Genomic DNA, 20,597 nt, shown 5'->3' with positions numbered 1-20,597 from the left:
GAGAATGCCACCTTGAGGGAGGTGGGCCTCTGCTTTTTTTTTATGATAGCACCTCCAGCAAGGAAGAACAGTGAGCAGAGCAGAACAGTAATGACAGCACCAAATCCTACTCCAAATCTCCAGAGACAAACAGTCCGAAATAGCAGTGTCTTAGATCTTACACTGCAGATATACAACTATAAGTCTGTATGTACAAGAATGCCTAGGGATCCTCACATACCAGTAAGTGCACTGCTGTGAAAAAAAAAAAAAAAAACATTTTTTTTAGGGTACTACTTAAGCACAAATTACATTTCTAAGCTTTCCCAATCACATCACAAATCTTCACTTTTTGAGCTGAGTTCCACTGGATCGAGAGGGAGTTCATACACACAATCAAAAAATTGTAGGAAATATACCACTTTTGAAGCGATCGTACGATAATCTGATTGTTAATATACAGCTGTCAAAAACTGATCATGACAATTCATGTGAAATTATCTGATGGGACAAGCACAAAACTTTTTCTCGTATGATACCAGATTGTACGATTTTCATTTAATTAGTACAGTTTTTGTATTGCACAGAATACAATACAAATGCAATACAATACATCACTTCTGGATTCTTATTCTGCCATACGAGCATTTTCGTAACTTTAGTAATTTCTTCCTCATCATTTTTGATATGAAGACTAGCATGGAAAAAAAAAAAAAAAAACGAATGATCGTTCATCCAATAAACTCATAGAGTGTACCAGGCATAAGTATTAGGTGTAGGGGGGGGGGGGGGTGGATTTGAGGAAGCTGCACACAAAATAAATTTTAACTTTAATCACTGACTGCATGAAGGTAAAAACCTTCAGCCTTTAGAACCACTTTAAGCACACATTGTGTAGTTTGGCAAAGCAGGAAGCAGAACGTGTATGTACTGTAAATAGCATATTATGACTGTTCCATGCATTTATATAACGATGAACCTTGCATAGAAAGAAAAAAAATCTTAAAAGCATTAAAATGAAAAAATCTATACATTCACTTTAAGGTCTTGAATGTTTTTTTATTTTATTTATTTTTTTATTTTCATACTAGTTGCTTTCTTTTACAGTGTTAAGAACGGTTTGAACATCAAATTAAAATTTTTGACTTTTGATATTGAAAACATCGTAGATATGCTATCATTTTATGAAGGCATTGGACCAAACAAAACTCTGAGAGGTAAGCTTCAAAGTTCAGGTATATTTTTAAGCAAAATGTAAGGCATGAGCTACACATTTGAATAGAAAGATTTACTGTGATAGTTTCTTATAGAAACATCTGCTACATGAATGGAAGACTTCACCTTGGTCTTACAGTATGTCTTTTATCTAAAGTTGTTTAACATCATTCTATGAGCCAGGCAAGACGCAGATACATGGCTATGGTGAACAATTCTGACACAAAACACTGTTATGATAAAGTTGGCTGAGTTTATACCTTTGCTAACCCCAAAGTATAGGAAGATGCAGGAAATTATTAATAAGTATGCTTTTGTATTGTGGAACTGCTGACGCATATTGTTTCCTGAGTAAAAGAACTCCTAATCCTACTGAGAGATTGTAGGCATGACAATTCCTGTGCTTGCTCCTTATGTATATTGTGTTAACACAGTGTTTTGCAGCAGCAGCAACATCATTGTAAAAGATCATAATAATAAGAAGAAGCAGCTCTGCTACAGTTTGTCATCTGAAATTGTAAATGTTGCAGCCATGTAAATTCAGTATCATCTGCACATATCCCAAAATGCACACACAAATCTTAAGGATCTTGACATTCAATTCCCATTGCTGATATTTAGCTTGGGACAACAGAATGAGATACATTTGAATCATTAAATTGGCAGTTTTTTTTTCCAGAAGAATTATTTGATCAGTTAAATGCCCATAATGTTACACACACAGACAATTAATAAGAGAAGAGGTATTCCATTTTTCTTTTTTTTTTTTTTTTAAAGAGACCCTGTCACTATCTTAACAAATTGCAGCTAAAAGCACAAAAAAAAAAAACTATTTAAAATGCTTAATTGCAGTGATTCCTTTCTAAAAATCATCTGGTATTAACTTGCACTGTGCCCCTAAACTTGCTTAAAAAACTTGAGTTGTAAAGGCAAAAGTTTTTTCATGCATTCTATGCACTAAGATAAAAAGCCTTCTGTGTGTAGAAGCTACCCCGTCACCCCCTAATTGTTACCTGAGCCCTATCTCTATCCAGCGATGTCCACGAGTCCCTCGGGCGTCCGAGACTCTCCCTCCTGATTGGCTGAGACACAGCAGCTGTGCCATTGGCTCCTGCTCCTGTCAATCAAAGTCAGTTAGCCAATCAGGAGAAAGAGGGAGTGGGGCCAAACTGCAGCTCTGTGTCTGAATGGATGCACGGAGCTGCGGCTCGGCTCAGGTGCACCCATAGCTGCTTGTTGTTGGGGCACTCGACAGAAGGGAGGGGCCAGGAGCAGCGAAGAGGGTCTCGAGAAGAGGAGGATCTGGGCTGCTCTTTGGAAAACCAATGCACAGATCAGGTAAGTATAATATGTTTGTTATATAAAAACAAAAAAAAAGACGAGACTTAAAAAATCACTGTAGTGAAAGTTTAGTCAAAACCTAACTAACTCTATACCTACTGTCTGCCACATTCTAAGCACCATCTATCTAGCCCCATAAAGAAAAAAATTGCCATGCTTACATGTTCTGCAGCGGCTCCTGCCCAATCCCATGCTTAGCTGTCAGCGGTAGCTTCAGTGTGTGGGATTATGACAACAGAAGCCCATAGTAAGTCTATAGGTGACATCACTTCCCAGGCATTTCACAGTCCATGTCGGTTCTCTCCTGCACACTGCAGCTGTCGATTGAGAACATACCAGACTGGCTGCAGAACAGGTAAGTATAGTGATTTTTTCTTTACAGCACTAAATAGATCAGGATTAGAATGCAGCATAGAGAAGGTTTAGCATTAGTTTGACTTTACTAAACTTCCACTTTAAAGAAGAGTCCTTTCTTTAGTACATGAGCCCACTCTTTTCTAGCACATTATACGCCTCTTCCCATCTTGGAGTGTCTAATTACTCTCTGTACTAGCCAAGCTCCACCCCTCCCTTCGCTATTGTTGAAGAATAAACAAGGACTTTGTTGTTTTGAAAGCATTCTGTTGATAATGACTTGTCTGTCCAAGTACCTCCAGATTTGAGTTCAGGAGCTAACTTCCGAAATATGGCAATCAGGGATCCCTGTGGGCCTTCTATGGATTCAGGTTGCTGTGTCAGACCAGATGTCTGAAGTCTTCAAGTTAGTAAAAAGAAGGGCTTGATCATTCAGTACAGATTCTAAGTGCTGTTTGTAACCCAAAGGACAGTTGTTGCCCTAAAAACTCTTCCTTCCAGTGGGGCCATATAGTGGCCCCTTTCATTTTTTTCTCACTAGAGTTCCAATGTGGTGGCAGTAGAATCCTTCGCAAGTACCCCAATGTCCTTAATTTATGATAACAGGTAGGGATGAGCTTTGAGTTCGACTCGAACATTGGCTGTTCGCTCGTTCATCAAATGACGAATAAATGAGCTTCTTCACAGGAACTTCGAGTTCCTGCATTATCATAGACTCTGACCTCTGATTTCAATGAATCACCTGCTGGCCGGGGGATTCGAACCCCACAGCCATCTCATTGTAAGCCTGGTATTCTACCATCCACACCTTTTTTTTTTTGGTGTGGGGTTCCCATTAAAATCCATACCAGACCCGAGGAGTTTTATATGTACTTGGGGGAACTCCACGCCATTTTTAAAAAAAAAATTTTTACCTGTATTGCCGGGAGCCGACAATACATTACAGCTGTGAGCAAGTTTAGATGACATTTTTTCCTTTAGAAATGTCAGTATTGCTGCAGCAGGCTACAAACATTGCACAAATGCGCTACTTTACAGGCACATTAAGGGGGCCCCCCAGGCACGATATTGAAAGGAATTTTTCATTTTTATTGTTTCACTTTAAGCATTATTAAAATCACTGCTCCCATAAAAACTATTGTTTTACATTTCTTTTTTTTTTTTTGCATTTAATCATGTCCCCCAGGGCAGTACCCCGGTCCCCATACACTTTTTTGGGCCAATAACTTGCATTTAAGCCTTTAAAATGAGGACTTTTGATTTTTCATGTTCGTGTCCCATAGACTTTAATGGAGTTCGCATGTTCACTAGAACATTTCCCCTGTTTGAGATGTTCTGGTGCGAACCAAACAGGGGGGTGTTCAGCTCATCACTAATAACAGGGGGTTTTCTGGGGATTCTCAGTGGCCTGGGAGAAGATCTGTGAAGAGGGTTTGACTGTCTTCTGAGACTGCCATATATTTAAAGGAGGCGTGCACAGCTGATATATGAATATTGGGGTTGATTTACTAGGGGAAAGATCTGAAATGAGGGGAAGCTCTGCTGATTTCTATCATCCAATCATGTGCAAACAAAAATGCTGTTTTTATTTTCCTTGCACGTTCCCCTCAGATCTACAGTGCAGTGCAGATCTATTTGCAGTGCACTTCTAGTGCACAGTGGATTTGCCTTTAGTAAATCAACCCCATTATATACACCACTTGCTAGGATCACAGCCGGCTGGAGCTAGAGTGTCAAATCCAGTGGCGGCTGGTGCATTGGGGGCGCAGGGGCACCGCCCCCCCCATCCATGCGTCTGGCCCCCTAATCTACATGCGGGATGCATGGAGTTCAATGGGGATTTTTTTTTTAACCATGTGATTAGAGCCAGAGGCTCTAATAGGCTAAAGAAAAAAAACTGCGCCCCGAGCCCACCCAGTTGTGTGACAATAGCGAATGAATATTCGCTATTGTCACACGGATCCTCCTCCTGGCCAATCAGGAAGCGGGTCTTGATACCAGTTTCTTGGTTTGCCAAAAGGAGTAGCCATCACCACCGGATGAGTGAGACGGGGGGGGAGGGGAGGGGGGGGTCCTATGTCCTGCTGTGGCCCTGGGGGGGTATGTTGTGCGGCCTGGTGTGGTCCGGGGGAGTATGATGCGGTCCATCTGCCACCCCCCTGGCCCATGGAGCACCAGCCGACACTGGTCAAATCAGTAAATAAGAGAGATTTTAGGCTGTGGGCGTGCCACTGTCTAGCTGGTAGAAAATAAGATGTACCTGATGAGTGAGGAACAGTGGTAGTGTGTGGCCATCTTCTGCTGTATGTATGCACCACCATTTCTCTGGATTTCATCCCCCCTCCTGTTCTGTTCCCCTTTTCCTTCCTTTTTCCCCTTCTCTTCTTGGGTCTATTCTCCTGTCTCCTAATTCAATTTTGCTCGCCGGATCTTTCATCTCTTCTCCTGTTCTTTTTGCCTCCCCCTCCTTTCTATCCCATCATCTTCTCTCATATCCTGTCCTTTTTGCCCCCCCCCCTCTTCTTTTTTATCCGATCATCTTCTCTCATCTCCTGTTCTTTTTGCCACCCCCTCCTTTCTATCCTATCATCTTCTCTCCTGTCCTTTTTGCCTCCTCCTTTTTTATCCCATCATCTTCTTTCCTCTCAACCAACCTACCTCTCCTGCTTTCACCCGTCTCCTCTTCTGCCCTGTCGCCCCATCTCCTCTTCTCATCTGTATCTTAAGCATTGCTCCTTTTCACTCATTACAATTATTTTACTTATCATGTCATATTTAGATTCATTCAACACAGCCTAATGAGGCACAACAATGTACAATTCATACCAAATTGAATAAAGTCTATAGATATGAGCTGATAATAGATATCCCAGTAAATTTTGTTTTCATAATAATATCAAAGCTATTCAACTATTCTAATGCAGTCATGAATTGTATCACACATTAAAGTATGTAAAATCTGATATTCTTTATCATTTATTCAACCAAAGCAATAAAATTACAAGTGTAAGTGTAGTAATTAGTGCACTGCAACAAGTTAAAAGGACCTTTAATACAACATCTCAAAGAGAATGCCATTTTGTATCACTGTAATTGGCTTTTATGGAAAACTTTCTCAGAGTCTATATGGTAAACAGGTTAAAGCAATTACAGTACTTTAAATCATTTTTCCATCATGACTATCTTTTGTGTGCAAAATTAACATCAATGTCGTTTTGAACACTGAATACTCAATATAATTTTTTTATCAGTAACATAATGAGTTTTTCCTCTGCATTTATTTTTAGCTTTTCATGATCGCTCCACAAATCCTGGGATAATTCGGATTTTTTCTAATGAAGCAACAGTAGAATTTGAAACTAATTCTTTTCCTGATGGTCGGCCAGGCTTTTTAGCAATCTACACAACTTTTTCCAACAGCATTATATCCAGTAAGTATATTTTCTTTGATACGGAAGAGTAAAAATGTTCACATGGGGTCATCTGTTAAAAGTGATACCTGCCAGGGGTGGGATTTACCTTCATTTTTGGAAGATTTCCACTCATTTTCTGCAGTGTCTTTAGGACAGAATGTGAAGAACCATGAAATTAGCTCATCACTAATTATTGTAGAGTCTGGAAATCTAAATGTATTAGTTCTTAGTTGGGGTGACATAGTAAGCTATATCCAACATGTTTTGGGCAGTTTGCTATCATCATGTGTTAGTCTATGTGATATAGAAGTGCTGCAGCAGTTAAACAATTTGACCTGGTGTGTAGGGCTGCCATTACTGACCATCTTCTAAAAAAATTTATTTGCCTGGCTATATTATTGTTTGATTTGTGGTATACATATCAGGATGCAAAGAAGACCCAGTCTTTATCTTGACATACTCAACATATTACCACCAGAGGATCAGCATTATAACCAGGTAACTTGAAATATTCAAAAGAAAAGGTCAACAAATGTATATTTCATGATTCTCCCATGAATTGTTTAAACCTTGAGAATATTCTTATGCATCATACTGTACAGTGGTGATCGGAAGTTTGGGCACCCCAGGTAAAAATTTGTATTAATGTGCATAAAGAAGCCAAGGAAAGATGCAAAAATCTCCAAAAGGCATCAAATTACAGATTGGACATTTTTATAATATGTCAACAAAAGTTAGATTTTATTTCCAAAAGTTTGGGCACCCTGCAGAGTTAATATCTTGTACTGCCCCCTTTGGAAAGTATCACAGCTTGTAAACGCTTTTTGTAGCCAGCCAAGAGTCTTTCAATTCTTGTTTGAGGTATCTTTGCCCATTCTTCCTTACAAAAGTCTTCCAGTTCTTTGAGATTTCTGGGCTGTCTGTCACGCACTGCTCTTTTAAGGTCTATCCATAGATTTTCAATTATGTTGAGGTCAGGAGATTGTGAAGGCCATGTCAAAACCTTCAGTTTACGCCTCTAGACGTGATCCCCCGTGGATTTTGAGGTGTGTTTAGGATCATTATTAGGGTTGAGCGAACCCGGACTGTATTGCTTGGGATCGTACCAGACTTTTCGGTGTTCGGTACCAAGACACGGACCCGAACATTTCACTGTGTGTTCGGGATACAGTCCGTTGTTCGGTTATTTTGGCGTGGTTTTAATGGCGCGGTTTCAACAGGTGCAAGGCAGCCAATCAGCAAGCGTTTAACTAGTGTGCCCTTAGAAGCCATCACAGTCATGCCTACTAATGGCAGGGCTGTGATTGGCCAGTGCAGCATGTGACCCAGCCTCTATATAAGCTGGAGTCACATAGCGCTGCACGTCACTCTGCTCTAACTACTGTAGGGACAGGTTCCTGCTGCTGCTGCTGAGGGAGAGATAGGAGATTATTGTAGGGGCAGGCTGGAGATTGCTTTTAGGGAAAGAATAGGAAGAATCTTCTTTAATCAGACAGCAATCTACATTGATTTTATTGTGTGGGGGTGCAGTGCACAATCTTTTTGCCCTGACCTGAGCCCAGTGAGGAGGAGGGAGAAAAAAAAAACTTTTTTCAGTCTGTTAGGTTGGCGGCGTGCGGCGTGCAGCGACCATGTAATGCAAACTCAGTGCATATGTGTCTGCTAAATCAGGATTAAAAAAAAAAATGTTTTTTTCCTTCATATTTTACAGTGACTTACAGCGTTTAGACACTGCTGTTCTAATCTGCTATTCAAAAAGCACCAATTTAAGGGGGAAATAATTTTTTTTCAGTTTTTAAGGAAAAATCATAATTTTTCAGTTTTTCATTCCAATGGGTTTTTATTCAATAGTGGAATAGAACAACAACAGTATCCAACCTGTTAGGTGTGCGGCGTGCGGCGTGCGGCGTGTAGTGGCCATGTAATGCAAGTTTAGTGCATATGTGTCTGCCTAATCTGGATTTAAAAAAAAAAATCCCTTCATATTTTACTGTGACTTACATCGTTTAGATACTGCTGTTCTAAACTGCTCTTCAAAAATCACCAATTAAAGTGAAAAATAACAATTTTTCATTCATACGTTACTGTGAGATACACCCATTGGATACTGTTGTTCTATTCCGCTTTTCAATAAAAACCCATTTAGGGGGAAAAAAATTAAATTGCAGCCTAGTCTGCATATTTTACTGTGAGATACACCCATTGGATACTGTTGTTGTATTCTACTTTTCAATAAAAACCCATTTAGGTGAAAAAAAAATTAATTGCAGCCTAGTCTGCATATGTTACTGTGAGATAGATCCATTGGATACTGTTTTTGTATTCCGCCTTTCAATAAAAACCCATTTAGGGGAAAACATTTAATTGCGGCCTAGTCTGCATATGTTACTGTGAGATAGACCCATTGGATACTGTTGTTGTAGTCCGCCTTTCAATAACAACCCATTTAGGGGAAAAAAAATTAATTGCAGCCTAGTCTGCATATGTTACTGTGAGATAGACACATTGGATATTGTTGTTGTATTCCGCCTTTCAATAAAAACCCATTTAGGAGAAAAAAATGTATTTGCAGCCTAGTCTGCATATGTTACTGTGAGATAGACCCATTGGATACTGTTGTTGTATTCTGCCTTTCAATAGAAACCCATTTAGGGGAAAAAATTTAATTTCGGCCAAGTCTGCATATGTTACTGTGAGATAGACCCATTGGATACTGTTGTTGTATTCCGCCTTTCAATAAAAACCCATTTAGGGGAAAAAAATTTAATTGCAGCCTAGTCTGCATATGTTACTGTGAGATAGACCCATTGGATACTGTTGTTGTATTCCGCCTTTCAATAAAAACCCATTTAGGGGAAAAAAATGTAATTGAGGCCTAGTCTGCATATGTTACTGTGAGATACACCCTTTGGATACTGTTGTTGTATTCCGCCTTTCAATAAAAACCCATTTAGGGGGAAAGAATTAAATTGCGGCTTAGTCTGCACATGTTACTGTGAGATAGACCAATTGGATACTGTTGTTGTATTCTGCATTTCAATAAAAACCCATTTAGGGGAAAACAATTTAATTGCAGCCTAGTCTGCATATGTTACTGTGAGATACACCCATTGGATACTGTTTTTGTATTCCACTTTTCAATAAAAACCCATTTAGGGAAAAAAATTAAATTGCGGCCTAGTCTGCATATTTTACTGTGAGATACACCCTTTGGATACTGTTGTCTGCTGCTCAATAAACACCCATTTAAGGGAAGATCCTACATTAGAGAAATATGAGGAGAAGGTCAAATAAGGGATGTGGCCTGGGTCGTGGTGCTGCTGGTGGAGCTCCTGTTGCTAGGAGAGGACGTGGTCGATCTGTGCCAGCTACACGCACAGGGGAAACACCTTTCTCAGCTGTGAGTAGGCGACAGAACCTGCAGCAGTATTTGGCAGGGCCTAATGCGCCTCTACAAATGTTGAGGCCAGGACAAGTACAGGCGATAGTAGATTGGGTTGCTGACAGTGCCTCCAGTTCCTTCACATTGTCTCCCACCCAGTCTACTGCTGAAAGGTCACAGTTGACACCTGCAACCGATGTCCATCAATCTTTCCCCTCACCCCATTGCAAATCAGCCAAGCAGTCTGAGCCCCAAGTCATGCAGCAGTCTCTTCTTCTTTTAGATGACTCTGTTAGCATCGTTTCCCAGAGCCATCCACCTAGCCCTGCCCCAGAAGTGGAAGAGATTGAGTGCACCGATGCCCAACCACTTATGTCTCAAGATGAGTACATGGGAGGACCATCGCAGCACGTCTCGGATGTTGACAAAACACAGGTGCCAACTGCTGCTGAATTCCGAATTGTGGAGACCGACAAGGAGGGCAGGGAAATCTGGATTTAAAAAAAAATATTTTTTTTCCTTCATATTTTACAGTGACATACAGTATTTAGACACTGCTGTTCTAATCTGCTATTCAAAAAGCACCAATTTAAGGGGAAAATAAATATTTTTCAGTTTTTAGTGAAAAATCTTTTTTTTTTCAGTTATTCATTCAAATTGGTTTTTATTCAATAGCGGAATAGAACAACAACAGTATCTAACCTGTTAGGTGTGCGGCATGCGGCGTGCGGCGGCCATGTAATGCAAGCTCAGTGCATATGTGTCTGCTTAATCTGGATTTAAAAAAAAAAATGTTTCCGTCATATTTTACTGTGACATACAGAGTTTATACACTGCTGTTGTAATCTGCTATTCAAAAATCACCAATTTAAAGGGAATTTTTTTTTATGTTACTGTGAGATAAAGCCTTTAGACCCTGCTGTGTTCTAATCTGCTCTTCAAAAATCGCCAATTAAAGGAAAAAATAAAACATTTTCATTCGTACTTTACTGTGAGATACATCCTTTGGATACTGTTGTTCTATTCCACTATTCAATAGACACCCATTTAGGGAAAAAAAAATTGCGGCCTAGTCTGCATATGTTACTGTGAGATACACCCGTTGTATACTATTGTTCTATTTCGCTATTGAATAAACACCCATTTAGGAAAAAAAAAGGCCTAGTCAGCATATGTTACTATGAGATACACCTGTTGGATACTGTTGTTCTATTCTGCTATTCAATAAACACCCATTTAGGGGAAAGAAAGATATTAAATTGCGGCTTGGTCTGTATCTGTACGTGTGAGATACACCCTTTTAGATACTGTTGTTCTATTCTGCTATTCAATAAACACCCATTTAGGTAAAAATTAATAATTTTGCAGCATTTGCTGATTATGTTACTGTGAGATACACCCGTTAAATTTTGTTTGGCGCATCTCCTTCCACCACCGAGGATTGCAGGGCGCTTCAGTTTGCCTCCTGTTGCTAACTCCTCCTACTCCTCGTCATCATCCTCTACCGTCTCCACATCCGGTCAGCGTAACACCTTCACCACCAACTTCAGCACAGCCAGGGGTAAACGACATCAGGCAGTTTTACTGATTACCGATTTAACTGATAACAACAGATACTACACTTGATCTTAGCCAAAAGGTTGACAAGCGATGTTGGTGGCATTCCCACCTGACAGCGGGGGCACAGTGGAAACATAAGGCGAAGGCAGAGGAGGAGGAGGAGGCAGCCAGGGCACCGCCAGCACCTCAGAAGGCAGGGTTAGCATGTATGAAATGTGGAAAAGCTTTGTCAGCACGCCACAACAACCAGGACCACCAGCTGTTTTTTTGCTTTGTTTTTTTAGCCCGTGGTGTGTGAACACACTCAGACTATCACCCGGTGGGTGCATAAAAAAGTGCACACCAAAAAAGTGAAACACAAAAAGTGCACAGGGTGTACACATGATCCCTGACCCTGATCCCCCAGGGTGCAAGACTCCTGACAGGGACTGGGGTACTTACACTGGCTAACCTGACCAAAACCAGGCAGCCCTGTTCTTTAGGAGGTCTGCTGAAACAGACCACCCCAAGTACTAGGTGGGGCTCTCCCGAAGAGAGACCCCATGAGAGAGGGCGAACCAAGCCAGAAGGCCATATCCACCCCATCCCAAGACTTTCAGGGACAGGCCCAAGGACCTACACCCTACTAATCAGGCTGTGCAAAATAAAGTGTACCGCTGCAATAAAAAACACAAAGCGTGAGACACACAACACATAAAAGTAGGGAAAGGGATAGTGGAGAAGTGCAAAGTTAGTACCACGTTGCAATACTATGGCAGGCCCTTCGGCCAGGAATAAAAAATTCCTCTGGTCCTGACTCCTGACCAAAAGGCCCGGCCCTAGAGGCAGTTGTGCAAAATGTGTGTAGGAAGTGCAGTGTCCTTGGTGCCATACTCATAGTGTTGCCATCCACCGTGAATTATGGCACCCCTGGACTGCCACTCCAGGGGCACATACACCACAGGCTTTTCAGAATCCCGGTCCCTGGCAAGACCAGTACAGCCCGTCCCTACCAGAAGGCCTCAGAACTTAGACAGCTTTGGGAGAGCCCGGCCCACAACCAGGGACACATACCTTTTCCAAGGCCAGATTCAACCCAGAAGGGGGAAAAAAGCCCCCCCCCCCGCTGCCATCACCGTTCCTTACCATATACCATATACCATATGCAGTTCCTTACCGTTCCTTACGTACTATACACGTACTGAATGACGGGTCTGCCCCCTTCAACTTCTGGGTCTCCAAATTGGGCACATGGCCTGAGCTTTCCCTTTACGCCTTGGAGGTGCTGGCCTGCCCTGCAGCCAGTGTATTATCTGAAAGTGTATTTAGCACAGCTGGGGGCGTTATCACAGACAAGCGCAGCCGCCTGTCCAGAGACAATGTGGACAAGCTCACGTTCATTAAAATGAACCAGGCATGAATCCCACAGGACTTTTCCGTACCTTGTGCAGAATAGACATGTATACCGGCCTTACCCAGCCATTGTTGTATTTTTGATCTTTCTCACTCTTTTGGGGTGTACCCTAATTTAAAAATAAATTTAAAATTAAAAACAAAAACCGGTGTTGGCTACCTCGTCCTCCTCCACCGCCGCTTTCACCTACACCGCCACATCCACCGCCACCTCAACCTCCTACTCCATATGGGCCTTGTCCTCCTAGATCAAGATGATTATTTTTTTGTTTTTTTATGTTATTTTAAGTTATCTCCCTATCCACATATGTTTGCAGAGCACTTGCCATGCTCTTAAGAAGATTTTGCTGTCATTTTCAGCCCTCTAGCCCTTTCCATGTTTTTTTTAGAGCCATTTTAGTGCTCAAAAGTTCATGTCACCATTGACTCCAATGGGGTTCGGGATCGGGGTAAAGTTTGGATTAAGTTCGGGTCACGAACCCGGACTTTTTTTTCAAGTTCCGCCGAACCCGCTGAACCCGGACATCCAGGTGTTCGCTCAACTCTAATCATTATCCATTTGTAGAAGCCATCCTCTCTTTAACTTCAGCTGTTTTACAGATGCCATCAAGTTACCATCCAAAATTTGCTGAAATTTTATTGAATCCATTTTTCCTTCTACTCGTGAGATGTTCCCTGTGCCACTGGCTGCAATACAACCCCAAAGCATGATTGATCCAACCCCATGCAGTTGGACAGAGGTTCTTTTCATTAAATTCTGTGCCCCTTCTTCTCCAAACGTACCTTTGCTCATTCCGGCCAAAAAGTTCAATTTTAACCTCATCGGTCCACAGAACTTGTTTCTAAAATGCATCAGGCTTGTCTATATGTTCATTTGCAAAGTTCAAACGCTGATTTTTGTGGTGAGGACATAGAAGAGGTTTTCTTCTGATGACTCTTCCATGAAGACCATATTTATACAAGTATCTCTTTATCGTGGAATAGTGTACCACAACTCCAGTGTCTGCCAGATCTTTGTGGAGGGATCGTGCAGTCAAACGTGGGTTTTGAATTGTTTTTCTCACAATCCTGCGAGCTGTTCTGTCTGATATTTTTCTTGGTCTTCCAGATCTTGCTTTAACTTACACTGTTCCTGATGACTGCCAATCCATGACACTGGCAGGTCTCAGCCTTGCAAAGGGGGCAGTGCATGCTATAAATTCTGTAGGGTGCCCAAACTTTTGCAGACACCATTTTTTTGTTTTCTGTTATTTTGAAAGTGTAAGTGATGGAAATAAAATCTAACTTTTGTTGACATATTATAAGAATGTCTAATCTGTAATTTGATGCCTTTTGGAGATTTTTTCATCTTTCCTTGGCTTCTTTATGCACATTAATACAAATTTTTACCTGGGGTGCCCAAACTTTCGTTCACCACTGTATATCCAGATTCCCCTCACTTTGTGTATGTTAAGTTTGACAGCCTAAGCCCAGGATTGCAATATTGTCGTTTACTGGTATATTGATTGTGGGCAGACAACCAAACCATATGGTATTTATTATGGACCCATGATGTGCACAAACTTACAATATTTGCGTAAACGACAGTTTTTTATACTTTGAATTTACAAACAAGAGTGGTTTTCTATAGAATGTATGCTTTGGCACCATAACCAATGCCAGCTAAGTAGTTTAATGCCTAAAAAAGTTTTTTTTGATTTTTGGGTCTAATCTAAGTTTTAAATGTGCATATAAATACAACCACATTAAGTGTGCATTGGTGCTATTAAAGCTATACTCCAGCAATTCAGCTACTTTGTAAAATGGGCTGTCATGCTTTTAGGTAAGTCCAATGAGGCACATGCCACCTCCAGGACTTATCTCTTTACCTTACATCTGACAGTTTTACAAAGTTCCGAGAGTACAGCTACCGCTATACTCCAGGTGCTCTGACAGGAGATATGCTGTCTTCTCACACACAACATCCCTGCCTACCCCAGTCAAGTGCAGCAAGACATAGGCTTTATTAAGACATTAGTGTATACAGCACAAAAAAATCAAGGCGTTTCTGTCATAACGGCCCTACTCATGATTTACTACCACCCTCAAGCAGACAGCTTAAATAGACACTGGAGTGAGGTAATAAGTAGAGTTGAGCGGACACCTGGATGTCCGTGTTCAGCGGGTTTGGCTGAACTTGAAAAAAAAGTCCGGGTCCGTGTTCCGGACTTTTTCCGAACTTTACCTGCACACCGAACCCCATTGAAGTCAATGGGGACCCGAACTTTCAGGCACTAAAATGGCTCTAAAACACCAATGGAAAGGGCTAGAGTACTGCAAATGGCAGCAAAACGTAGTTAAGAGCATGGCAAGTGCTCTGCAAACAAATGTGGATAGGGAAAAACAGAAAAATAAAAAAATGTCTTTATCTGTGAAGGACGAGGCCCATATGGAGTAGGAGGGAGGTTGAGGTGGTGGTGGATGTGGCGGTGTAGGTGGAAGCGGCGATGGAGGAGGACGAGGTAGCCATCACTGCTTGTTTTCAGTCATTTTAAATGAGGGTACACCGCAAAAGAGTGAGAAAGATCAAAAATAGAACAATGGCTGGGTAAGGTCGGTATCCATCTCTATTCTGCACAAGGTACGGAAAAGTCCTGTGGGATCCATGCCTGGTTCATTTTAATGAACGTGAGCTTGTCCACATTGTCTCTGGACAGGCGGCTGCGCTTGTCTGTGATAACGCCCCCCAGCCGTGCTAAATACACGTTCAGATAATACACTGGCTGCAGGGCACGCCAGCACCTCCAAGGCGTAAAGGGCAAGCTCAGGCCATGTGCCCAATTTGGAGACCCAGAAGTTGAAGGGGGCAGACCCGTCATTCACTACATGTAGGCGTGTGCACACATACTGCTCCACCATGTTGGTGAAATGCTGCCTCCTGCTAAGACGTTCCATATGAGCTGCTGGTGCTGCTGTTTGTTGTGGTGTGCTGACAAAGTTTTTCCACATTTCGGCCATGCTAACCCTGCCTTCTGAGGTGCTGGCGGTGCCCTGGTTGCGTTGGCGACCTCTTCCTCCTCCTCCTCTGCCTTGGCCTTGTGCTTCCACTGTGGCCCCGCTGTCAGGTGGGAATGCCAGCAGCATTGTATCTACCAGCGTGCGCTTGTACTCGCGCATCTTGCGATCGCGCTCCAGTGAGTGAACTAAGGACGGTACGTTGTCCTTGTAACGGGGATCCAGCAGCATGGCCACCCAGTAATCAGCACAAGTTAGAATGTGGGCAACTCGGCAGTCGTTGTGGAGACACTGCAGCATGTAATCGCTCATGTGTGCCAGGCTGCCCAGAGGCAACGAAAGGCTGTCCTCTGTGGGAGGTGTATCGTCTGTGTCCTCTGTATCCCCCCAGCCACGCACCAGTGATGGCCATGAGCTGGCCTGGGTGCCACCCTGCTGTGAACATGGTTCCATCTCCTCCTCCATCTCCTCCTCCTCATCCTCCAGAAATGTGCCCCTGCTGGACAATTGTGTCCCTGGCGTTTGTGGGTGCAGGAACCCACCCTCGGAGCCACTTGCGAATGACTGCCCTGAAAGCCTTGGAAATGTTACCTCTTCATCCTCCTCCTCCTCCTCATCCTGTGCCATATCCTCTTCCATCATTGCCCGAATCGTTTTTTTAAGGAGGCATAGAAGTGGGATAGTTAAGCTGACAACGGCGTCATCGGCACTGGCCATGTTGGTGGAGTACTCAAAACAGCGCAACAAGGCACACAGGTCTCGCATGGAGGCCCAGTTATTGGTGGTGAAGTGGTGCTGTTCCGCAGAGCGACTCATGCGTGCGTGCTGCAGCTGAAACTCCACTATGGCCTGCTGCTGCTCTCACAGTCTTTCCAGCATGTGCAAGGTGGAGTTCCACCTTGTGGGCACGTCAAATATGAGGCGGTGAGCAGAAAGACTGAAGTTACGCTGCAGCGCTGACAGGCGAGCAGCAGCAGGGTGAGAATGCCAAAAGTGCGCACAGACGGGCCGCACTTTCTGCAGCAGCTCTGACATATCGGGGTAATTTTTAAGGAACCTCTGCACCACCAAATTCAGCACATGCGCCAGGCAAGGGATGTGCGTCAAACAGGCTAGGCCCAGAGCTGCTATGAGATTTCGCCCGTTACCGCACACCACCAGGCCGGGCTTGAGGCTCGCTGGCAGCAACCACTCATTTGTCTGCTGTTCCATGCTCCTCCACAACTCCTGCGCGGTGTGTGTTTTTTCCCCCAAACAGGCAAGTTTTAAAACTGCCTGCTGTCGTTTACCCCTGGCTGTGCTGAAGTTGGTGGTGAAGGTGTTACGCTGACCGGATGAGGAGGCGGTAGAGGATGAGGAAGCGGAGTAGGAGGAGTTAGGAACAGGAGGCAAACTGAAGCGCCCTGCAATCCTCGGTGGTGGAAGGAAATGCGCCAAATTGCTATCCGCCTCAGGCCCATCCGCCACTGCATTTACCCAGTACGCCCCTGACCGTGCTTACTGGTCCACGTATCGGTAGTTAGGTGGACCATGCCACAGATGGTGTAGCGCAGTGCACACCTGATTTTTTCCCCCACTTGGTTGTGCAGGGAAGGGATGGCTTGCCTGGAAAAGTAGTGGAGGCTGGGCACGACGTACTGTGGGACAGCCACCGACATAAGGCTTTTAAAACTGTGCGTCTCCACCAGACGGAATGACAGCATTTCAAAGGCCAAGAATTTTGAAATGCTGGCATTCAGGGCCAGGGATCGCGGGTGGGTAGGGGGGTACTTCCTCTTCCTCTGAAGTGTTTGGGAGATGGAAAGCTGAACGCTTCCATGGGACATTTTGGAGATGGTTGGTGACCCAGGTGGTGCTGTTGCTGACAGATCGTCTGTTTGCGGGGTGGCAGGTGCCGGTATCACTACAGAGGTGGATGGAGAGGCCGGGACTGCAGCAGAAGAGGAAGCAGGAGGAGCCAGAGACCTTTCTTGGATTTGAAGGTGTCTACTCCACTGCAGCTCGTGCTTTGCACTTAGATGCCTGATCATGCAGGTTGTGCTCAGGTTGAGAAGGTTTATGCCTCGCTTCAGGCTCTGATTGCACAGGGTGCAAACCACTCGTGTCCTGTCATCAGCACATTTTCTGAAGAACTTCCACGCTAGAGAACTCCTTTGAGCTGGCTTTGGTGCGCTCGGTCCCTTGCTGCGTTGGGTAGTAGCAGGCGTAGTGTCTAGGGCACGGCCGCTCCGCTTCTGCACCCTGCTCCCTCTTCTGCTGTGCTGGTGGCTCTGTGCGACCACCGCCTCTTCCTCCAAACTACTCAGGTCACCTGCATGACCTTCATTCTATGTGGGGTCAAGGACCTCATCGTCCTCCACATCATCTTCCACCCAGTCTTCACCCCTTCCCTCCTTGTCGGTCTCCACAATTCTGAGTGCCGCAGCAGTTGGCACCTGCGTTTCGTCATCATCGGAGACGTGCTGCGATGGTCCTTCCATGTACTCATCTTGAGAAATAAGTGGTTGGGCATCGCTGCACTCAATCTCTTCCACTTCTGGGGCAGGGCTAGGTGGATGGCCCTGGGAAACCCTGCTGACAGAGTCATCAAAAAGAAGAAGAGACTGCTGCATGACTTGGGGCTCAGACTGCTTGCCTGATTTTCAAGGGGGTGAGGTGAAAGACGGTTGGACATCGGCTGCAGGTGCCAACTCTGACCTTTCTGCAGTAGACTGGGTGGGAGACAATGTGAAGGAACTGGAGGCACTGTCAGCAACCCAATCTACTATCGCCTGTACTTCTTCTGGCCTCATCACTTCTAGAGGCATATGATGCCCTACCAAATACTACTGCAAGTTCTGTCGCCTACTCACACTTGAGGAAGGTGTTTCACTTGTGCGTGTAGCTGGCACAGATCGACCACGTCCTCTCCTTGCAACAGGAGCTCTACCAGCAGCACCACGACCCAGGCCACGGCCCCTATTTGACGGTCTCCTCATATTTCTGTAATTTATGATCTTTCCCTAGAAAGGTGTTTATTGAATAGCGGAACAAAACAACAACAGTATCGCACGGGTGTATCTCACAGTCAAATATGCAAACTATGCCGCAATTTCATTTTTTTACCCCAAAAGGGTGTTTATTAAATAGCGGAATAGAAAAACAATATACAAATACAACGGGTGTATCTCACAGTCAAATATGCAAAGTATAACGCAAATTTAATTTTTTTCACCCCAAAAGCGTGTATATTGAATAGCGAAATAGAAAAAAGGATATAAAACGGTGTATCTCACACGTACAAACACAGACTAGGCCCCGATTACAATTTTTTGTACCCTAAAGGGAGGATGAGGAAGAGAAGTAGGAGGAGTTCGGAACAGGAGGCAAACTGAAGCGCCCTGCAATCCTCGGCGGTGGAAGGAGATGCGCCAAACAAATTTAAAAAGGTGTATCTCACATGTACCGATACAGACTGTGCCGTAATTAAATTTTTTACACTCAAACAGGGTGTAGATTGAATAGCGGAATATAAAAAAATGTATAAAACAGTGTATCTCACACGTACAAACACAGATTAGGCCCCGATTACAATTTTTTGTACCCTAAAGGCAGGATGAGGATGAGTAGGAGGAGTTCGGAACAGGAGGCAAACTGAAGCACCCTGCAATCCTCGGCGGTGGAAGATGCGCCCCAAAAGATTGGAAGGTGTATCTCACACGTACCGATACAGACTATGCCGCAATTTAATTATTTTTACCCCAAAGGGTGTCGATTGAATAGCGGAATAGAAAAATTTTTACAAAACAGTGTATCTCACACGTACAAACACAGACTAGGCCCCGATTACAATTTTTTGTACCCTAAAGGAAGGATGAGGATGAGGAGTAGGAGGAGTTCGGAACAGGAGGCAAACTGAAGCACCCTGCAATCCTCGGCGGTGGAAGATGCGCCCCAAAAGATTGGAAGGTGTATCTCACACGTACCGATACAGACTATGCCGCAATTTAATTCTTTTTACCCCAAAGGGTGTAGATTGAATACCGGAATAGAAAAATTTTTACAAAACAGTGTATCTCACACGTACAAACACGGACTAGGCCCCGATTACAATTTTTTGTACCCTAAAGGCAGGATGAGGATGAGGAGTAGGAGGAGTTCGGAACAGGAGGCAAACTGAAGCACCCTGCAATCCTCGGCGGTGGAAGATGCGCCCCAAAAGATTGGAAGGTGTATCTCACACGTACCGATACAGACTATGCCGCAATTTAGTTCTTTTTACCCCAAAGGGTGTAGATTGAATAGCGGAATAGAAAAAAATTTATAAAATGGTGTATCTCACACGTACAAACACAGACTAGGCCCCGATTACAATATTTGTACCCTAAAGGCAGGATGAGGATGAGGAGTAGGAGGAGTTCGGAACAGGAGGCAAACTGAAGCACCCTGCAATCCTCGGCGGTGGAAGATGCGCCCCAAAAGATTGGAAGGTGTATCTCACACGTACCGATACAGACTATGCCGCAATTTAATTCTTTTTACCCCAAAGGGTGTAGATTGAATAGCAGAATAGAAATTTTTTTATAAAACGGTGTATCTCACACGTACAAACACAGACTAGGCCCCGATTACAATTTTTTGTACCCTAAAGGCAGGATGAGGATGAGGAGTAGGAGGAGTTCGGAACAGGAGGCAAACTGAAGCACCCTGCAATCCTCGGCGGTGGAAGATGCGCCACAAAAGATTGGAAGGTGTATCTCACACGTACCGATACAGACTATCCCGCAATTTAATTATTTTTACCCCAAGGGTGTAGATTGAATAGCGGAATAGAAAATATGATATCAAAAGGTGTATCTATCTCACACGTACAGACCCAGACTAGGCCCCGATTACTATTTTTTGTTCCCCAAAGGCAGGATGAGGAGTAGGAGGAGTTCGGAACAGGCAGGAGGCAAACTGAAACACCCTGCAATCCTCGGCGGTGT

General features: G+C 43.7%; 1 protein-coding gene across 1 annotated transcript in view; it reads left to right on the top strand.

The window, feature by feature from the left end:
- The window catches only part of TMPRSS15 (transmembrane serine protease 15), a gene marked incomplete at its 5' end in the record, with an annotated part of 640,117 nt that overhangs the window by 226,805 nt on the left and 392,715 nt on the right, over positions 1-20,597 (top strand). Inside the window, 2 exon segments of the mRNA XM_082246136.1 lie at positions 1,087-1,196; positions 6,177-6,320. Coding sequence (XP_082102262.1) covers positions 1,087-1,196; positions 6,177-6,320 — 254 coding nt within the window.

The sequence above is a fragment of the Pelophylax lessonae genome (assembly GCF_965119305.1).
Source record: "Pelophylax lessonae genome assembly, chromosome: 2".
NCBI classification, from domain to species: domain Eukaryota; kingdom Metazoa; phylum Chordata; class Amphibia; order Anura; family Ranidae; genus Pelophylax; species Pelophylax lessonae.
Note: the sequence above shows the minus strand (reverse complement) of the source record. Positions and strands in the feature narration are given on the sequence as shown.